The 22766-nt window shown below is 37.1% G+C and overlaps 2 protein-coding genes and 1 long non-coding RNA gene across 3 annotated transcripts; 1 reads left to right on the top strand and 2 right to left on the bottom strand.

Annotated features, from left to right (window-relative positions):
* The first annotated feature begins 77 nt into the window (after positions 1–77).
* LOC109061123 (apoptosis regulator BAX-like) lies at positions 78–7818 on the top strand. The gene is made up of 7 exons (XM_019078270.2): positions 78–218; positions 1723–1842; positions 3812–3865; positions 3945–4103; positions 4221–4356; positions 4448–4552; positions 6286–7818. Exons 5-7 carry the CDS (start codon positions 4222–4224, stop codon positions 6382–6384), a joined length of 339 nt encoding a protein of 112 aa, XP_018933815.2. The 5' UTR covers positions 78–218; positions 1723–1842; positions 3812–3865; positions 3945–4103; position 4221; the 3' UTR covers positions 6385–7818.
* A 2620-nt stretch (positions 7819–10438) lies between these two features.
* On the bottom strand, positions 10439–21739 carry LOC122136822 (mitogen-activated protein kinase kinase kinase 14-like; the record flags this gene model as incomplete). The annotated part of the gene is made up of 13 exons (XM_042721423.1): positions 10439–10753; positions 10838–10938; positions 11807–11945; positions 12158–12267; positions 13150–13500; positions 13583–13733; positions 13876–14033; positions 14119–14217; positions 16458–16586; positions 16734–16863; positions 16978–17112; positions 18575–18946; positions 21671–21739. Coding segments are annotated over 13 exons (2160 nt in total), but the record flags the coding sequence as incomplete, so codon positions are not given.
* Positions 21740–21781: 42 nt separating this feature from the next.
* On the bottom strand, positions 21782–22150 carry LOC122136603. Its single transcript, XR_006154264.1, has 3 exons — positions 22123–22150; positions 21978–22017; positions 21782–21842 (listed from the first exon to the last, which is right to left on the bottom strand). It is a non-coding gene; the product is annotated as an uncharacterized LOC122136603 (long non-coding RNA).
* Between the last annotated feature and the right edge of the window lie 616 nt (positions 22151–22766).

Here is a 22766-nt window from a genome sequence, read left to right as displayed (position 1 = left end):
ACCCCTTACAATAATGCAAAAATCGTAATTATTGTTGTACAGTGTGAGTAAAATTACGCTGTATTGATCTGCGCATGCCCAGTAGTTTTTGCTGTATGCCATCTAACTAGCCTTTTAACCGTTATCCGTGGTTATTTGATTATTTACATTTAAACACCTTTAAAATCGCCGTCACGACACTGTGTGATCGGTTACCGTCTAATTTCAGTGTTGAGAAGGTACTGAATGCTTTAATCTCTCATATCTCTTTACCAGTTTTGGAAAGTTAACTAGTAACATTTAATTACGTAATGTTATTACACAATAAATGTAACTTTAATCAGTCACAGTTACTTAGAAAAAAATTACAGTTACTTATGAAACTGTTAACGATTGCGAAGGGGGTTACATCTGAATTTTTCACACACACCCACATACAAATTAATTTCTTTCATAAATGGCATTGACTGCTCTAAAATATGAGACACCAAATGTTTCAGGAGTTTAGGACACAGAATATGACACATGCTTATTCGATAATTGTTTTATTTCCTAGTTGGGTTTATGTATATGCTTTATTTCTTTGAGACTAAGTTAACTGTTTGTTGTTGTTGTTGTTGTTGTTGTTTTTCAAGTCATTGTTGGATGCCAGTGTTTCCTGTCACAACTATGCAGAGATATGATTTCAAAAACAGTATCATAGCTACTAAACCATTTCTTGTTATGATTTTAAATCTGTATTTAACCTCAGAATGATCTGAAAGTAAGTCTGATTTTGTGGTTGGCTGTGCTTTAAAATTAAATCGATGGAGGATTTCGAAAGTGACAGTAATCATGTTGAATACTAATGTAAGGTTAACCCTGCCTGGTTTACATGTCTGAAAAGTAATCAAATGTAATCAGTTACATTACTTTAATAAAATAATTCATAATAGTCACATTGCTTGTCACATTTCAGATACGGTAACTTGTAATCTGTAACCTATTACATTTCCAAAGTAACCTTCCCAACACTTTCCTTTACCGTGATGTTAATAAAAACAGTTTGTTTAGGTTCAGATTTATTATAACTATCATAACCTCTGCTTGGGCATAATTTAAATACAGTAAAAGTATGCTCTGAAAGGCTGAAAGAAATGTTAAATGTAATCTTCAATGGGATTCTACACAGATGGAGTAAAGATAACCAGTAACATGATTACTTGCTGATTAGTAGCAACAGGAATAAGCAGGCTACTAGTATTTCATTAACCCTGTTAAGTCTGACATATGCAATTAAATTAAATTAAATTTATGCATTTAGCAGACGCTTTTATCCAAAGCGACTTACAGTGCATTCAGGCTATCAATTTTTATCCTATCATATGAAATGTTAGTATGCATTAAAAAATAAAAAAATAATAATCAATAATAATAATAATAATAATAATAATAAAATAATAATAATGGAACAGTTTATTGAACCTTTAAACAAAATGTAAAAAAAAAAATAATAATATTAATAATATAAAGTTTGAATGTGTGTGTGCGTTTTATGTGATACTTAATGCTTTTATGACTCATATAGTGTGATGTAAAGAGAATATTGAACTCATACGCGAAGAGGAAAAACACTTCGGTTATATTCTGAAGCCCAAACTGAGCAAAATAGGCAATTTGGTGCAGATACTGTTCTGCTAGCTTGTAACATGGAATCTTTATAACTTGTCAAGAACGTTTCTTCCCTGTTATTATTATTTGAAGTGTGCCGCATCAGACTCGCGAGCGACTTCCTTCCTGTCCAAGAATTGACGTCACGCAGCGGAAGACTTTTCACTTATTTTCATGCTAATATGGCAGCGCCGTCGGGTGGAGGCGATACGGGTAAGTGCCGTTTTAATGTTCAAATGATGATTTTCGCCTGTTTTCCCGATTCGTAACTCAGATGCCTGACAGAGTACATAGACCGTGTTGTTAATGTGTATTAGAATAGTATTTATCATGTAAGCTGGGAGTTTGCTCAGTGTCTTTCACCGTCACAACACCGCTGTCTGTCTGAAACATGTCTGTACACATACCGATCACCGGACGACTGGCGCACAGAGCTCGTGATCAACGATAATGACCCGAGCTAAACAAACACAAACCACAGTCTTCTTCGGCGTATCCCAAAGTCTACCCAGACAACATTTATGCGCATCCTAGGCGCGTTCCGAACGATCGATTTGTTCAGAACGCGCCTGTGATGCCCAGAAACGCTCTCTTGGTAGGCAGCACGCTATTTTTGAGACACAGCCTCTCTGCGCTTGTGTTGGCTGTGCTCACATGCCCCGATACCGCGATGTTGTTGATTCCCAGAAGAGGTGACATCATCGTTTCAGTGCAGATCTGTTAGGAGGAGGGAGTAAACAGTCATCACAGCTTATAGCTGGCCATGTACAGGTCTCGAGATGGGTTGCTGTCGATTTAAAGGTAACGTTATGGTCACACAAAAAAGTCAAATATTGTTCCAAAACCGGTGTCACTGTCTTTGTTCAGTGGGACACTAAAAGAGATGTTAGGCAGTGTAACAGCCTCAGTCACTATTCCCTTTCATTGCATCATCTAAATTGAACTATTTATTTCAAATCCTGCCGCTGTATTAATAAAATAGGCCCTCCATTTGTATTATGGCAGGGGTGTCTGATCCTGCTTCTGGAGGGTCACTGTCCTGCAGAGTTTAGCTCCGATCCCAGTTACACACACCTGAACCAGCTAATCAAGGTCTTACTAGGCATGTCGGAAACTTCCAGGCAGGTGTGTTGAGGCAAATTGGAGCTAAAGTCTGTAGCTCTGCCCTCCAGGACTGAGTTTGGACACCCCTGTATTATGGGGTCAAATATATATATATATCTATACATACATACATACATATTATATATATATATATATGCACACACAATCTATATACACACACACACACACACACACACACACACACACACACATATATATATATATATATATATATATATATGATATACATATATATATATATATATACACAGATATATATATATATATATATATATATATATACACACACATATATATACAGACATATATATATGTATATGTGTATAGACCACTGATCTATATATGTTCTATATTATAGATCAGTGGTATAGACACAATATTTATACAGCCTTTACAGAACACATCTATCATTTATGACCCTAAATGATAAAAAGTCACAAAATTTCTAGAATATTTCAACTAGCGTTTCATTCCATTTAAATATGTGTCAAATAAGTTCAGTTAGTTAAAAACTTAAATAAGACTTCAAAAGTGTTTCATTTCCAAGATGCTTGCTTTAATTTCTAGGTATCTGTAATGCTCAAAATGCTGTCTATGTAGGCAGCTCACTAGTTTTGCCACACAGACTTTATGTATTGTGTTCATGTCAAGTGAAGATTTAAAGTCTTTTGTTTTATTTGAATATTTAAATATGTGAACTTAAAATGAGTTAAAATGAGTTATTTATGATGCATACTTAAGGGATTTAGCTTGCGCGAGTCTCTTTCTCCATGAGACAGCTCATGCATTTAGTTTCTTTACATCAACTTTACTCATCAGGAAACTGAAACCAAATGTATGCTGAATTATACATGCACTGCTGAGTCATGTCACAAACAGTATGGAACGATTCCACTGTCAGATGCTTATCGGTTCCCTTTTAAGGTCAAAATGGTGTTGTTAGACCTGTGTATTGACATTTGTACTGTTTTATGGTTGAATACATTTTAAATCCATTTTGTGTCTTTCCTCCTGATTTTGTATTGTTTTTTATTATTATTATTATTATTTCCAATAGTAGAGGCATTGGCAATGAGCAGATTATTTCCTTGGGAGCTGCACTTCTCAATAAGTGAGTATCATCTTATCTCTTCTTCACATGTTTTCTGTGTTTGTTCATTACCTCAGTCATCTCGTCCCATCTCTCACAGCTTCATCTATGAACGAGTTCGTCGCCATGGAGACAGTGAAGCTGAATTAACCCGAAGTCAGCTGGGTGGTGTTGAGCTGTGCGACCCCAGCCATAAACGTCTTGCGCAGTGTTTGCAGCAGATTGGAGATGAGCTGGATGGAAATGTGCAGCTGCAAAGGTAATGGGTTGCGGAAGACATCTCTATGTACAGAGTCTCCTGCTGTGCTCAGAAATGCTCACTGGATGGCAGTGTGCTGCAACTCATCCATACCTCTCCATTGTCGTTTTCATCTAGTATGTTAAATGACTCCACTCTTCAACCAACTCAAGAAGTCTTCATGAAAGTGGCCCGCGAGATCTTCTCTGATGGGAAGTTCAACTGGGGCAGAGTGGTGGCGCTTTTCTACTTTGCGTGTCGGCTTGTCATCAAGGTGAAGACCTACATAAGCTCAATCTCATATCGAAATTAATTATTTTGATGTTTTAAATATTTGTCTTTTTTTTTTATTCTTGTACTCCTAGGCTATTATAACCAAGATTCCTGACATCATAAGAACCATCATAAACTGGACTATGTCCTACATTCAGGAACACGTTATTACCTGGATCAGGGAACAGGGTGGATGGGTAAGTCTTTACAGTGAATTCCTGTAAAGGGTGTCGATTTGACATTTTAACACAGGCCACAATGACCTTTACCAAATCCACTGATAAACAAAGTGCAAAACACAGCATGAACATTTAACTTCCGTAATGTGAAGCAGAATATCTCAGCCGTACTGTAGACATAGAATAACGTTCAAAAGTCATACATTATGAAATTATAAAGCCATACATAGATCATATGTTTTTAAAGAAATTGATGCTTTTATTCGGCAAGGACAAATTCAATTGAATGAAAGTGACAGTAAAGACATTTACAATGTTACAAAAGATTACATTTCAAATAAATGCTGTTCTTTTTTCTATTTTTTCTTTGTTTTTCTTTCGCACGTCTCAGAACGCTGACTGTTTCTATAGCAACCGGGACGCTTCTAACTGCAGCTGCAGTGACGTGCTGACTTTATGATTAGCGATTGGCTCTTTCATTCAGAAGGCGGGGCTTCCTGCGATTGAGCAGCCATATTGAGCATTGCATTTTTCCCCATTCAAAACTATACGAGAGACATGTCTTGGGTATTCTATAGTCTTTGGTATCACATACGTAAGCAACGTGTGTATGCGGATACATCGTTTACGTTCAGATCAAAGGACAAACAACGTAAACAGCATATCCGCGTATAGTGCTGCTGAGACAGAACAGCATACGTTGTTCATGTATGAGATGCTCTCCAAAATGGCACTATAGGGTGAAGTGGAGGAGACGAATTGTTGAATAAAGACGTTACTATCCCTTTTAGACAAACTTTTAAACCATTAGAGTAAAATATGTAAAGGGAAGACATATTTTTGAGGGGAAAAAAAACAAGTACAATCATAAGAACTTAACAGGAAAGCAGTTTTTTTTTTCTTCTATTTAAAATATTGTAAAGGGATCATGGCAGACAACAGAAATGTCATTGAACCTTATACTTTCTGATAAAATATTATTAAAGAAATAGATATCCCGAAAATGGAAATTACCCCATGATACCCCATGTATATGACTTATAGTCAAATACAGTCGAAGTTATATTCTGTTATATTCAAAAAAATGTCCTGGCTCTTCCAAGCTTTATATAGTGAACTGAGGTCAAGATTATGAAGGCCAAAAAAAGTGCATCCATCCATCATAAAAGTGCTCCACACGGCTCCAGGGGGTTAACGAAGGCCTAAGAATATTTCAAACTTTATAAAATATACTCTCTAGCTTCTGTTAACTGTGGGTTCACGAAAGAGTGGCGTTCCAGTGGATGACGTAGGACATAGGTGTAGAGTGAACTCCGGAGAGAATATTCTAATTTCACAAAAACAGAGTTTTGTTTACATCAAAGGAAAACTAGTCTCCTCTTGGCTTATATCGAAATCCTCCAACATTTTTCTTTACAAATCCTAGTTTTGTACTTCTAATCCATGACCAGTGTTTTGTTTTGCTTTCTCCTCTGCGCTTCCATGTTCATCACTTCTCACAGGAGCTCACGCTACGCCTGCGTCATTCGCTGGAACACCGTCAACACATGAATGACAGTTAGCAGAAGATAGCTAGAGATAACCGTTTATAAAGTTTTAAGTAGAATTATTTTTCAAAAGTAAATCTTGGGGTCATTTTCTTTTTTGTGTGAACTATCCCATTAAAGCATTTTATTTTTATTGATTGATTAATTAATTTATTTTTATTAAAGCTAAGTATGTGGTCAAATTTGCCCTTTTTTCTCCCACAGGAGGGAATCCGCTCCTATTTCGGAACCCCAACATGGCAGACTATTGGCGTTTTCCTGGCCGGGGTGCTCACCACGGTTGTGGTGATCCGCAAAATGTGAAAAGACTGGCAGGAAGGGTGGAGAGCAAGAGAAGAGAGAGTTGAGACAACGACCAGAGAGTGAAACAGACCAGCAAAAGAGAACAGAAAAGATGAGGGGGATGAGGAAGGGATTTGGAGTAGAGATACAGAGAAAAAGACAAATAAGAGAGTTGAAAAAGGCCTCAACTAATCAAAAGAGAGAGGAGGAGGAGGAGGAAAACTGAGAGTCAAGCATGATGCAGATGTCTCGAGCCACTCTTGTTACTCCTGAGCTTGTGCTCTTTCTCGTCTACAACTTTAAAACTTGATAACATTTGCACTGAAAATCAGAGATTAATGCGTAAGAGTTCGGGTTTAGGCTTAATTTTAGCTATTTATTTTTAGTTTGGGCTTATGGGTGTCTAGTTATATACAAGCCTGTATTGGTATTTGATTTAATCTGTTGAAATGATCTCAATGCAGAAATTTCTCATGTTATTTTTATTTTTCATCCTTGCATGCGGTAAATAGTTATAATAGCTTATAAATGGAATTATTATTATTATTATTATTAATATATTATTATTATCATTATGATAAAAGCATAATTGTATCTGTCTTTTTTTAGCGCACTGTCATCTGAAAAGGTAGAAATGGGTTCAGACTGTATTGTGCTGATATTTTAATGTCCTATCTCTTCCTCATCCTCCTCGTCTTTTTTTCACCGTCTCCTCTAGTTCTTCACGGTAGGGGCTACTCAATGTCTGTGAAGTTGATTGTACCTGAAGGTTTAGCCTCTTAAGAGTTCATGAAATGTTTGCAACAGAATTTGAGAAGTGCAGCCAACCAATCAGCACTCGTGTTCTGGTATGTGGGCGTGTCTTCGTCAGCGAGCCCCTCCTATAACAGGGATGGACAATACTAGTGACTCTTAAATGCATTGAACTTCTCTGAGCCATGATGATCGTGTTTTTTACAGAACCAAATATTTTCCTTTTCTGAAAGTTGTTTTGGATTCGACAATCCGAAGACTTGAGATGCAGGTGCAGATTCTTTGACAAAAAGCAGTTCGCTTGGCTTGAGCTGGTGCAAACATTCGGTCTTGCATGACTTACAGGCCGATTAGTTGAGCTTGTCCTCTCAGCAAGGTCTTCTCAGTACTGTATTTTTAAGATGGTTAGCCAGACCCACAATCCTACTTTTACATGCAATTGTTCTTTTTTCTATATACTTGTTTCTTTATCTTTTGGTTGTTTGGGTACAGTTACATATTCTTTTATTTTTGGTTCTTTCGTTGACAGTGCCTTGGCCTTTTTATGATATTAGCCACCACTTTTTCATCTTTTTCTACATCTTTGTAAACTGGTATAAAATTGTGCACCCTGAGGCAGTCTGTCTGCTGTGTGAGCCCATGAGTTTGTTTTGTAAGCCGTACAATGATACAATAAATTGTTATTATGGATTTCAATATAAATGTGTGGTGTGTGTTTTGATTTTGGTAGAGAAACAGTTACTCTTTATTAAAATTGTCACATTTTAAAATAACAGTAAAGGATCGAATCTAGGAAATGAACATACAGGAATTGTGTAGTAAATTTTAAATAAAGCAATAAGCCCCAAAAGGCTGTGATTTACAGTGAATTTATAAACAGCTAAGGGGTGTTGTTAGGCACAATGTTGTTAGCTGTTATAAATTCACTGTAAACCACGGCTTCATGGGGATTATTGTTTTTATAAACGGTTATTCCAGATACGTAGTAAGGTTTCACAGAATAAAACAGAGCAAATACAGTGCAATGATATAAATAAAAAAAAGTATTCTTCCACCAAACAATGTAGTTCCTCAGAAACAGTTGTGGTTCCAGAGAAGTGGTTTGCCGAGCAACACACATTAGTAAACAAAGGTGTATGTGTGTAATTTACAACTGCTTTGAACACGACTCAACCAATCAGAATCAAGGACCGGAACCATCCGTTTTATAATAAAACTTAAATAATATTTAAGTAGCTCAGCTTCATCAGGGTTTCTTTTAGACCACTTTTTTAGATGCATCCTGGGATGTTTCTAACAGTATTAAAGAAGTTCACATGTGTGCTAGACACTTGATAGCCATTTTTCCGTTACTGACCAGGACCAATTCATGCTTTAAAAATGTCTCTCATTCTCAAGTTTAATGTTCAATAATTTAAAGATAAATTAAATTCATGTTTTATGCCTTCATTTGATAACCAGATACACAACACAGAATTTCTGAGGAAAAATAAGGCTATTTTAAGTATAAATGTGAATAAATTAAGTTGTTTTTATGCATTTAATTAATTAGACATGCTACAAAACAGAATTTGGTATCAATAAAACATATGGTGAAAGAAAAGAAAACATTTCACAGGGCCCTAAACATATCATTTTTGTCAAACTTTTAATAAACTGATGTGACATTGTATAAGTTCCATGATTTTTAATTAATAAGACATGCTTTTTGATAATAAAATGTAATTTAACCATTAAAAAGGATTCTAGAAAAATTTAAACGGAATTTGGGAAAAAATAAAACAGATTTCATAGGGCCCTATATTTAACACACGATTACAATAGTATATTGTGTGTATGTTATTTTAATGAGATTTGGGGTTTTCTTAACAATAAAGAAAAGTTTACATGAGAAATGCCAAGCTGGTAGTTTAGTATAAAAACTATAAATAAGTTATAACAAACACTCAATGCTGGATTGAAGTAAACCGAATAGTAAGTAAAAACGTACTATTAATTTTATAGCTTGGTGCTAATGTTAGCACTAATGCACCTGTTACCCTGCTGCGACTGCATTGCATAATGTATCTGAAGAATTCACCTAAGGTTGTAAGAAAATATTTTGTCTTCTAGAAAGACACTTTAAGTGGATAAATGTATATTGGATCAATGCAATGTGGACCAGGAGACTAAGGAGTGGATAAAGATTTTCAGTTTCATGAATGTTCAACAACCTAATGTTATATGTTCACTTATACAAAAGGGCCACTTTTAGCTGGTATGTTTCATTTAATTTCATGTTCAACAGGTTTGTTTTTGTAAAATGTAACTTTAGAATTGTAATTTTCTTCAGTCATTTAATTATTATAGCACCTAAAATATGTTGTGTGTAAAAAAGTGTTTGTTTTTCAGCCAGTTAAAGGGTGGTTACAATGTGTGCACATGATCAGGATGGTACCACCTCCGCCTCATTTTGAGCCAGGAAAAACCCTGAAATAGCACTAAAATTACACAGATGTAATGTGTTTTGTTTTTTTTTTCAGCTTACTAGTTAAAATTACACAGATGTAATGTGTTTTTTTTTTCATCAGTGCAATACTTACAAACACAACAATACTCAACATCTCATTAATCACAGACAACTGGGACAACTGCAAAAAAAAAAAAGTTTTATTGAATGACTCTGAAATACAGTTCTTAGAAAGGAGATAAGTGATTATTTCAATTTTTGAAGTACATGGTAAACCATACCAAAGTCTCTTTAACACAAGTGATGTCACTCGGTGACCATCTTTGAAACGCCTCTCGGGCATCCAAGTGCAGCTCCTATCTCTTTGAATGGGGAAACATCAAATTCTACAAAACTGTTCACTAAGATGCAAATTAAATTTCATATTTGAAATCACCAAAGAAATCTGAGAACAACTGTGTCAATAATGTTGTTACTTTTGCTCAAATAGCATTATAAAAAGCGTATATGTTTAAACGCATGCGCAGACGTAAGTGCACGTCTCAGAACTCTGGCATGCAGAGTCCTAAGGGCAGAATGCTCACTGTTTCTATAGCAACCTGGACTTCTAAGTGCAGCTGCAGTGACGATGTTCATAAGGTGGGGCTTTCTGCGATTGAGCGGCCATATTGAGCGCTGCATTTTTCCCCATTCAAAACTACACAAGTGACACGTGACTAAATGCTTTGCAATCTTGCCATTAGTCATGAAATGACTCTTTGAAGGCTCACGATGATCTTCAAAACACAGTGCAACAGAAGTCATACATAGTTAAAACAACAACAAAATACTGAAAATGTAAATCAATAATATGACAATGGCTCAAAAGTTTGGCCGACGAGAGGCCCAGAAGAGATTCACGAATACTAATTCAATGCAAAGGTACTCTGAGTGGAAGAGAAAGCCGGACAGAAGCAGATGGAGACGGAGAGATCAGTCTCTAGTCTCCAGCATCCCCTCTCTGATCCTCCAGCTATTCTGTTTGCAGTCGGGGCCGAGGGTGCAGCAGGGGTTGTGTCCGTACTGATGATAGTGGCTGGAGTCAAGGGCCGGGACGCAGCGCAAAAACAGGCTGTTCTCTAGGACCTCTTTGTCATGGGGCACCAAGCAACCATCCTCTGTTCGCAGACTGAACACGTTCTCTGAGATCTACACGAGAGGGAAGATTTGAACCTCTAGCAAACAAAGAGTAATGCAAATACACACACACACACACACACACACGCTGTTTACCTGATCGCTGATTCCTCTTGCAACGTGGCCTACTTTCACCCCAGGCGTCTCCCGAATATGAAAGCATTTCCCGTCAAAGTCCCTAATATAAACATTCACCCCTGAAGAAACAAAGCACAGATGTGAGCATGGCACAATTCACCCTGATAAATGTCATCTAAAAATATCTCATAGCAACAGCGTGAGTGAATGAGAGAGAGTTCTTGTAGCTTATGTGTTATGTTCCAATATGCCACAGATTTATAAACACTGGTTTACGAAAACATATACATACTTAAATATGGGACATGTCCTTAGACTTGCTGTTTTTGATCATGTTAATAAAACTGCTCTTGATTTAATTTAATTTTTCTTTCTTACTGACTATACATAAGTAATTACTTGGAAAAACCTAAATAATTCACCTTTACTACACAATATTTTCTTTACTATTCTTTACTATACTGTTATGTCTTAGGAAGTTTCTATTCAAAGAATCCTGGAAAATTAATTGTATTATTAGGCAGCACAACTGATAATAAAATCAGTATATTAGAATGATTTCTGAAGGATCACGTGACACTGAAGACTGGAGTAATGATGCTGAAAATTCAGCTTTGCATCGCAGGAATTTATTATATTTTTAAAATATATTCAAATAGAAAAGAGTTATTTTAGATCATAATAATATTTCACAATTTTGCTGTTTTTACTATATTTTTGATCAAATAAATGCATCCTTGATAAAAGCATTTTAAAAAGGCTTACTGATCCCAAACGGTAGTGTAGGCATATGCCATACTTAATGTGTTAATATTTATATAATTTTTTCAAATTTAAAAAGCATAATGTTTTTTTTCCAGGATATCGAGTATCACAAAATTCAATCAATGTTGGTACGGATTTCTAACAGTTTGGTATCATGCCAACTCTCTGGTTATGTAATGATGCTGTGCATCTCTCTAAAGTAATCAGGAGTTGTTCACACACCGTCAAAGCAGCGGGGCGGGGGTCGATGTGTGGGGGCAAGCCAGTCCCTGCTGAAGCTCTGGCCATCTTGTTGGCTGTTGTAAGAAAACACGCCTGAGCTAAGGTCATCTCTAGGACCGTCTGAACAATGCCCTGAATCCTGGAAGGAAAAAAAACCCCTTTGAATTTCAAATAAGTTGTGATTGGTTTAACTGAGATGCTTTACTAGCAAACAACAGGTGATGGTCGTCAGGAAGTTAAACGTCACTCTTAATATGCCTCTAATGTGTTCACTAGTCATGTATCAGGTTATGGGGAATTACAGGCTGCCTCATATTCAGCATCCTGAACTTGATGCTTGGGTTTGTTTACCTTCTTGTCCCAGTATTCTCTAGAGGAAAGGCCGTCGCTACTGAGACAAGAGAGCCACTGCTCCTGTCGCTCAGCAGAATGAGGATGAGAAAGGCTGCTCACGTGGAAATCTGCAGAGAGAGCAAGACAAGTGTTATATTCTGCAAAGCTACAGTTCAGATGGCTGTAATCACAAGAAAGGATGTTGAGTTTCCATCCTCATATTTCTGATGCTAATTTTGGGATATGGAATAGAAAAAATACTAAATGACACCAAAATGCGAATAAAATATATGAAATGCATTTTGTACATTTTATTTGTTAAGAATACATATGCATAAACTACTGTATGAACACATTTACCAAATAAAATACTACAATCACTTGAATAATTCACATCTAAAATATTGTTTATTCTACATTATCATTCAAAAGTTTGGGGATGGTACAATTTATTTTTGAAAGGAGTCTCTTATGCTCACTGTGGCTGTAATAAAAATACAATAAAAATTCTGAAATTTTATTATAATTAAAAAAAAACAATCTGCTTGAATATTCTGTATAAGTACTTTATTGCTGTGATGGCAAAGCTGAATTTTCAGCATCATTACTCCAGTCACATGATCCTTCAGAAATCATTCTAATTTGCTGCAAATATTTCTTCTTATTATCAATATTAAATATTGTTGTGCTATGTAATATTTTAGTGGAAAGTGAAACTTCTTTGCAGGTCTTTTCAGCGTTATTTTTTAACACTTTTGATCAATTCTTGCTGAACAAAAGATTTCTTTAGTTTTTAAATCTTATTGACCCCAAACATAGCGTGTTTAATAAATGAAGTGGCTTCAAATTCCATTTCTATTATTCTGTGTCATTTTTCCCAGAAGTCCCACAATTTTCTACATAAATTCAATTCACAACTGGAATGGAAATATAGCTACTATGAGTCTGAAGAGCAGCGTAAAGCTGGCCGCTACGAACATGACGTGATCAGGTGGCGGCGCCCGGCTCACCTTTCCACAGCTCTTCTTCCGGCACTGTTGCTTCTGGCTCGGTCTTATTGATGATCTGTGGCTCAGGTGAAGTGGTTTGAATGTGGAGCAGTGACTTCGGAGGAGAGTGGTCATCGTTTCTTGTCTCCTCTGTCCGTTTCCTCTCTTTCACCTCGTCTGGCTCGTCATTACGCTCCCCATCACCCGCTCTCTTCTCCTGCTCCGAGCTCATCCACTGCTGCTCAGAGTTATCAGAGGACGTGGTGTGGTGGGATGTGGTGGGTGTGGCTGAATGGGCGGAGTCTGGATTCTCTGGCTTCCCCAGTGGCTTCAGATAGGTTCCTCCTCTCACGGGGCTGTGAAGTCCCCCCACTGCAAATAAATGTATGACTTTTAAATAGTGTAACATTAATACCAGCCATTCGTATGTGTTTTCGTGGTTATTTACTGTTACCATCTTTAAGTGCTTTAGCAGTTTTAACCAAGAGTTCTTTGGCAGAGGCTCGTGTGTTTGGATCTTTCTGCAGTCCTGATCTTATGAAGTCTGCTGTATAGGAGCTGCAGTCACGAGGGATTTCCCTCACTGGCGGAGGCTCTTCTGCTATCTGTCAGCATGCAAACACAAACAACACTCTGTAAGTGTGTGGTCAATGCAAATCATATAGTTTTCACAAAACACTAAATAAAATGAAATGCCACTTTAAAAGTGGGAGGGGCTTATTGAAAAGGTTTCCGATCATAGCTAACCTTGAGGTATAGTGGGTGGGAGTAGTAGCGCGTCCACGGATGACAGCCGTTGAGCATGTGCAGGAGCATACAGCAGCTGCTCCAGATGTCTGCTTTTGAGGAGCGCGGCTCACTGAGCACCACCTCAGGTGCCATATGAGTTTCTGTGCCTTTCAGACCTAAACATACAAAACGAGTTGATTCATTCATGTATGTGTCTATGTTCACTTGGATATATTTGAGGCTGTACTGAAATGTACTTACTCTTACAATAACTAAGCCCTTGTTTGTCCAATCTCTCCGAGTATCCAAAGTCACACAGGAATGCATCCTTCCCATCTTCTGACAGCAAAATATTATCCGCTGAAAATAAAACAAACATGAGAGCACAAAGTGAGCTAAAATGTAAATGATGGTATTTTTAAGTAAACAAACAACTTATGTCTAAACCCATTGATTATAATCAACAGGGAACTGAAATATGAAGAAATCCACAATGATGTACACTACCATTCAAAAGAATTGAATACTTTTATTCAGCAAGGATGCATTCATTTGATCAAAACTGACAGTAAAGACATTTATAATGCTACGACATATTTATATTTCAAATAAATGCAGTTCTTTTGAATTTTGTATTCTTTGTATTTTGAGGATTAAATTATTTTTGTTGGTTTAAAAAATATAAAGTATAAAGAATGTCTTCAACACTAATAATAACAACACATTTCTTGAGCACCAAAACAGCATATTAGAATCATTTTGTGACACTGAAGACTGAAAATTCAACATCACAGGAAGACATTTCAGTTAGTAATAGAATACAGTTGTTTTAAGTTGTAAAAATATTTCACAATATTACTGTTTTACTGTATTTTTGATCAAATAAATGGAGCCTTGGTGAGCATAAAAAAACTTTTTTTTAAATACATAAAAAAAAAAAAAATTCCCAACCCCAAACATTTTCTCCCATTTCAGAACATCACAAACACCGATTTTTGTTTTTGTTTTCTGGTTTTCTGATTGGAAAACGAAGGCTTAAGTTCCAGACCATCCTCAAGAGCTTCTTGATGCATCAAAATGATAGTGCTTCTGCTTCAAACTGATCATAATTTGCTTCTATTTTTGTTACCTTCAATACACTGACATTAAACTTGATTAAGTTACTTCATTAACTATTGGTTAGATTTTAGAATGGGTGCAGTACCTATATATACAGTGCATATACAGTCGCCAATCTGACTACTAGTTTACATTAACCAGTAACCCGTACAAGCACAAGCCATTTCAAAGGCTGTTTCATTGCATCTATTTTCACAATGCAATACTGTTGAGTCATGCTCAATTAGACTAGCAATGTGTTTTTAGAAAATAAGTATGTTTGCCAGTGGGCACATCTCTTCCCATAAGTCTCTGCTCTAGAACAGGCGATGGGACGGTTCCAGGAAAAGTTAAAATTGGAGTGTGTGAGACTTTCGGTTTCTGAATTGCAAACCACAGCTTGTTGACTGAAAAAAAAAAAAAGTCTAGATTAAATGACTGATAATCAGACTATTTGGACAGCAGATGGCGCTGTAGATGTCAGAGTAGAAAGGTTTGGTTTTCTGCTTGCTTGAATTTAACTGCTCTTTATCACTTTGAATGGCTGATAAAGACATAAAGCTGCTCATTTAGTCTCTTGTGTCCATCTGCATTATATATGGTCAGTTCATCAGTAAGTGTTTAGTTTCTTTCTCTTGATCTCTCTGTCTCTTCTCCCTCCCCCCCTCATCTGAACCACGTGAGTCATGCTGTGGGAAATTCCCAGCCCTGGGTTGCTCACATTGTACTCTGATCTCCTTTCTCTCTCTCTCTCTCTCTCCTCCCCCCTCATCTCTCTCTCAGGTGCTGTTTGTCTCACCCTATGCCCCGAAAAAAACACTAAACCCAGCCACAAAAGACAGCATTAGAATTAACTTAAATTCCTCAACAGCAAATCTATAGTTCTTTAAATTGCTTATGGCTTTACACAACACATTGGTTTAATCAACAGCAAATTTTTATTTGTTTATATTGTTTCAGTGTTTTATTGCACATAAATTACTCTTTTATAGCTAAGAAGCTTTTTGTATTTTTACACTATTATAGCAATAAACTTTTTATTTATTTGTTATTTTGTTTTTTTTTTTTTAGTTTTAGTAATTTCATTATTTTGATATCATGGCATATCTGAATAATGTGGAAATATGAGAGGGTCATCATTTTATTTCACAAAAAAGTCTTCCACATTTAATCTAAATAGCTGTTCAGAAGAAACGATTGCAATATTAAGGACATCTCACTTGTGATTTTCCGTTTCTCTGTGTGGTTTCCAAAGAACTGTGATCCCAAATAAGGAAGTGCAAAAAAACCCCGCATGTCCACTTTCCACATAAATAACGTGGAGACGTTAAATGTCAATATCATTCATCTTTCCACATAAGTGAATTAGTGGAAGAGAGGTCAGAAAAATGCAAAGTGCTCACTCTTTTGACTTTTTAAGACTCCACGTAGCTTCGACCCCTCTAAACCAATCAAATGGTTCAGGGGCATTTTTAACTATCCAGCCCACATTCCGGACGTACCTTTGATGTCCAGATGAAGGACACGCTTCCTATGCAGGTGGTTTAGCGCCCCCAATACTTGCTGAAGGTAGTGCAGGGATAGATCCTCTGGCAGACGGCCTCGTTCCTCCACCAGCTGTCCAAGAGAACCTGAAGAGAGTCATCAAACATTTCCATCTCTCCAGAAAACACTTCCTTTGAGCAAAACACCAGATATGTCAAATAAGGAACTGAGAAACAGATGGAGGAATAAAGAGGTTGTTTGTTGCATCTACAAAGGCGCTTCTGAGCACTTACTGGATTTAAGGTCCATGAAGAGGATGATGGAAGGACCTTCACGCACCACTCCAAAGAGTTCCACCACCTGAGGAGACTGCAGGGCACTCCACGAGCCCACCTCCTCACTGCTGAAACTCACCAATGGCACCTGAAAACACACACACATGCATCTACTGATCAACAGACAGTAACTTGCATTTGAATGCCAGCAGTGCCATCTGCCTGTAATAATAAGATGGACACAAAAGCAGGGCACAAATACCTTTTTGGCGGCACACATGAAGCCGGTGCCTTTGTCTTTGATGCTGTAGACCTCTCCGAAGGAGCCCTGCTTGAGAAATCTACAGCGTTCATATTCCCGTCCCTCTCTGTACTCATAGTTCACTGGTTGTAGCCCCTAAAAAAGGGATGCGAGATATTGATGTCAAATTATGTTACGGATGTGTACTGGCCAGTACTGTTATCCAGCCATGTTACTATACGCAATATAGTGATATACAAATATAAAAAGCTACTGTGTACATGCATTAGCCATTTAGACTACCTTTTCCCTCATTTTGCATACTGTACATAATAATGTATACCTAATTTTGATTTCATTTTTTCTTTATTTAGATCAAAAAAAGCATAGAATTTTTCAATCTGACACTTAAAATCTGGTTATCTGTGTGTGCATGTAACTTCACTGCCATTCAAAAGTTTGGGGTCTATTAGATTTTTTTAGTATTTCTAAGAGATGTCTATTATACTCACCAAGGCTGCATTTATTTGATCAAAAATATAGAAAAAAAAAACAGTAATTTGTTAAATATTATTACAATTTAAAATATACAGTTTTCTATTTAAATACAGGTATTTTAATATGTAATTTATACCTGTGGTTCAAAGCTGTATTTTCAGCATCATTACTGCAGTCTTTAGAGTCACATGATCCTTCAGAAATCCTTCTAATACGTTGATTTGGTGCTTAAGAAACATTTCTTATTATCATCTATAATATGTAATTTATTTTTTTTTTTTCAAGTTTCTGAATGAATAAAAAGTTAAAAAGAACAGCATATATTATAGAAACCTTGCTGAATAATAGTATTCATTTCTTTTTCTTTTTCTTTTTTAAATATTACTCCCCTCAAAGTATTGAACTGTAGTTTATATCTAAATTCTGTGTATTTGTTTATAAAAATAATTAAAGTTTCATTTCTTGAAAAAGTAAAACAACTTAATAACGTCACTTAGACATGTGCAGTAAATATTCAGCCATCTTTCATAATTTACCTTATAATGATGTAATGGCTAAATAAATTACTTGGCTGGCTTATTTTAGAGTTTTAAGTTTTTTTTAACAAATTCGGTAAATTGCATAGCATAACATAACATAACAGTTCCACAGAAGAACCACTGAACATGTCTAATTTCAGAGCACATGACAAGCACAGTAAGTGTGTGAAGATGTTTTTTGAACTGTTTGCTTATTTCTCTTTGCAAGGAAACTCCCTAAGCAGAAGTAGGCTGGTGAGGTAAACATGAAACCCTGCTGAACGCAAGAAAAACAGGAAATCAAGACCGCAAGCCAATTTCTGGCTGTGTGTACACATGCATGCATGTGTGCTTGTGTTTCTCACTCTCTCTCTCTCTCTCCTCTCTCTCTGTATTAGTAAGCCTATGTTGTCTTTATCTGCATTGTCTTTCTAGAGGATTCAGGTTGCGTGTGCCTGTATGACTTATAGGTTGTGTACTTGTATGTAAATTTGTATCTTTGCGTGCAAGAGAACACATCTATGCATCACGTTCTTTTCGGTATGAGTTCATACATGTGTCAATTTCGACGTCATATGTTTTTAAATGCCATTTCAAATCACCTCTTTGAACAGGATCCCTTCATTCTTGTCGCTCTCCTCTCTCTCGTCCTCATCCCTCTCCCTCTCCTCTCTCAGCACATTGTTGACAAAGCCATATGCAAAGCAGCGATCTTCGCTTGTAACTAAGTTCCTCAGGGCCGTACAAGCCAGAGAGCATTCAGTCTCACTCCTCAGGGGAGACTGCAGCTCCTCGCTCTCTTGGCTGTAGCTCTGGCAGCAGGAGAGTCTGGGTAAGGAGGTGCGCCGGGACTCCCACTGATAGGAGTTCGACGGGCCCTCTGTTTCCTGCACAGACACCCTCTCCGTGCTGAGGCCACTGCTGCTGTACGTACTACTGTTGCTGCTGCTGCTGATGCACACTGGATCTCTAACCTGAAAACAACAGGACACAGCAAAGTTGATTGGACTATTAGAGAGAAAGCCACTTGAAAAGCACTGCATAAAATCAATGTCAGTTAAAATTCCATTCGGACCTGTAAATGTCACTTATATCAAGTGCTTCAGGCCTCTAGGGAGAGCTAAAGACAAGCTTTGTTTGACTCAATAGTCAGCTAATCACTGAATTCCCTCTGAGACAACAGTCTAGTTTTAAAATCAACAGGTAATCTTTATATATATTCAGTTGGAAAACATAGTGTGCTTCCTACTTACCTAACACTTTTAAAGACCAGCAAAACTAACCTAAGGCTGTATCACATGCATCCCTCATGTATTACGTAATGCCAGGGTGCACTGTGATAAGATCAGTGAAAATTTACAAGTAGGAAATAACCATTTTTATATTTACTACTGAACAGTATCCACAGAACTTAAAAATGCATTAATTCAGTCAATATTAGGTTGCACTTTGTGCTTATTAGATTCCATCTCTTATCTTAGAACCATGCTAAGGTCAGATTGTGCTGGATTCAACTGCTTAGTTCATTAATAGAGTTAAGGGCTGTTCACACGTTAAGAACAATAACTATAATGTTAAATTATTAGTGTTTGCACCAATTTGGCTGATAATGTTTTTACTGTTCATCGGCTGGAAAAAAAATTCTAAAAGTAATTCCAATTATATTGTTCCTCTGTCATTATCATTACAGAATAATTATTAAAATTTTACAACTATGGTTATCTTAATGCCCTTGTTAAGTCTGTCTGACATAATAGTGCTTGGGCGGATCCACTAGACCATCAGATCCCACACCGAAAACCGGTGTATATTTTCGTTACGATACACTACTTTTTAATATACCGCCATATCCGATGTATTTAATTAATCTCAGTTTCGGAACGTTATGCTGCGCCGCGTGAAGCGGCACACTGTTTCAGACGGACCCAGGGACAAATGCTTACAACACAGATTTAGCAGCGACATTCGTTCTGCTCAGCGAGAGCTCATGGTGTCACGTATTATAACGCCGTTTTCAGGCTCGGACTCCGTCTGCAGTATTCGTAGGTCACAACGCACCCATGTTAATGAATATCCAGAGGTTCATATAGCACGAGGTTGCGATCCATCAGTGCGTTCCAACGAAGCGGTGCGTCTGCAGCAGTGCAGCGAACGTTTACGAACCGAGTCTATTTTTGCTGTGCTGCAGCTCTGCTGAATTACAATGAATTCAGCGCATTGTTCGCGGATGAAAAAATGAACATGCCGCTTTACACAGAAATCCAGTCATTTCACGGAATAACTCATATACTAATTAAAGCTGTTTCGTCACGCAACACATGGTTTCTTTTTGGCTAGGTTTAGAAACAAGAAAAAGTTGACTTTTAGGATATGCTAAAAGGAAAACAATTTATATATTCACTTTTATGGAGGCAGAAAAAAAAAAGTTCATTAAGACCCGTGGGATTGCTTGTGATAAAGATTTAAATGCAAAAGGCACGAGAATGTTTCTGTCTGTGGTGTTTTAATTTGAAAATTTTAACAAGAAAAGTAGGCTAATTATTGTGTTTTAAATGTTTTGCCGCTTGCTTGAGCAGCTTATTATAAAACCTGAGAAGTAAAATGCATGAATAATGCGTTGTTTATATTTATTGAGTTTAATCTAATGTCTATAACTATGAAAGATTGTTACTGTTCTGTGTCCAAAAGACTCACAATGCTGAAAATATATTAGATATATCCATATATTCATATATGTTATATATATATATCTATATATATATATATATGTATATATATGTGTGTGTGTGTGTGTGTGTGTGTGTGTTTTTTTTTACATGATATGAAATCAAAACAATGAACAAATGTTGTGTTTGTGGACTAAACAGCAGCGGATCAGTGGCGGACTGCAAACGCGTCCCACTGCAGATTGAGTATTGTGAAACAGGCGTTACATGCTGCAGAACAAGTAGAACATGACACAGTGCCAAAAAGAGGAGCCTGGTCTCCTTTGTTTGGAGGGTTTTTTTTGGTTTCCAAAAATCCGACGTCGTGGAAACCAAACAACCATTTTATGCAAGTGCTGTCGGGCTAAAAGCACGTCTTGGAATATCAACCAGCAGAAAATGCATTGTACACACCTGATTATGCATGAGAAAAAAAACGGTAAACCGGCATAAATTTAGAAAAAAACCGTGATATAAGTTTTTGGTCAAACCACCCAGCACTAGTCTTGACATTCACATGGGCCCTTTTCCGGGTCCCACTGTTCATCAGATCCCAAAAGCAAACAACAGTCCCTTCTAATTGTGCTACAACTACTACAGACTAAATCATGATCCTAACCTTTATCTTCAGATGGAAATCTCAGTTGGACAAAGATTGATTTATCTTTTGTGAAGTGTTAAAATATAAGTGTCCAGGACAAATGCTTAGCTTACAGATTTAGCTTTAAATTCATTCTGCTCACGAGATAATACTGAGTCAGTATTAAAACGGAGTAGAGGCTCGGACCCGGAAACAGTATTCGATAGGTCACAACTGACATGATAAATGAATATGAAGAGGATTTAGATAGTAAACGTATCAAAGCAGCACATTACATTTTGGAACGAAGCCATTGAAATATATATATTTTTTTTTTAAACTCAAAACCCATTTGTGTAATGCCCTCCCTCTCCCCGTCAGCTCTACGGTAATTACAGTGAATTCAGTCTAACCTGAATGAGTGATGAAGAAAGGCACTCCGCGTCCTGTTCTGGCACTCCAGTGACTCCCACGGACTCACTCACTCGGCTGTCCTTCTTCGCCCGTTTTTTCGCCGATGTTTGATGCCGTTTCTTTTTGGGCCAACTGCGAGAGATGGCTCCAAGAAGCGACTGGGAGGAGATGCTAAAAAACACAACCCTTTTGTGTTGGAAAATAATGTCAGAAAAAGAAGTTAGTTGGCGTGATAAATTAAGTCCAAGTTATTAAAGAGAACATAATGGAACACGCAATTTGTGTTACAGTCACATAAGACTTTACCTGCCATTGGGGCAGAACTCCTGTGAATCCTGGGACTCACCTGTAAAGAAGAGAAACAATTTAGCCCAAATGTATATTTGGATAAAACACTGACAAATCAATAAAAATCAAATCGTTTATCTGTGCTTTAAGTCTCAGTACTTACACTCTGCCTGGGCAATAATGGAGTGTTTTCTCGGTCCTCGGTGTCCAGTCAGAGTCGAGAAAGTTCCAAGATGTATGAACGTCCAGATATTCAACTGATTTGGGTCCCGCTCTCCTCCTTTGTTCTCTTTGCGAGAGCCTGGGCCCAAGAGAGGGCAGTTGAAAGCTTTGATGTCCCGGCAGGGGCCATGTCCTCTAAAATGAGACAAGTGGAGTTCTGAAAATTCGGGCATCCTGAAATTCTACGCAAACAAAGAAAAAGTTCAATAAATCAAATAATGATGAAGTCTCATAGTGTGCTCATCATTTCCACATAGTAACGACTGGATGTGTATCACTAAACCTCACAGTGCTTAAATACGGTCCGTCATTCACTTTTTGTTTCAAGCACACACACACACATATCCCAATCCGTAACGGTTTTGTGGGAAAAAGATATTTGTGCACACCTGGCAGTCACAATGTTGTTTGATCATGTTTAGTCGTAAAAGGGAGGGTATTTTCTTTTAAAATATTAACATTCATAAAGCTTTTCGTTTCCCTCTAACAGTGATTGGTCACATAGCCTGAACTTTGTACCTGCTGAAGGCAACAGAGGACACTGCTCTCAGTGTTTTCAGTCAACACAAAGACTCTATTCTTCTA

The sequence above is a fragment of the Cyprinus carpio genome, chromosome B3, assembly GCF_018340385.1.
Source record: "Cyprinus carpio isolate SPL01 chromosome B3, ASM1834038v1, whole genome shotgun sequence".
NCBI lineage: Eukaryota > Metazoa > Chordata > Actinopteri > Cypriniformes > Cyprinidae > Cyprinus > Cyprinus carpio.
Note: the sequence above shows the minus strand (reverse complement) of the source record. Positions and strands in the feature narration are given on the sequence as shown.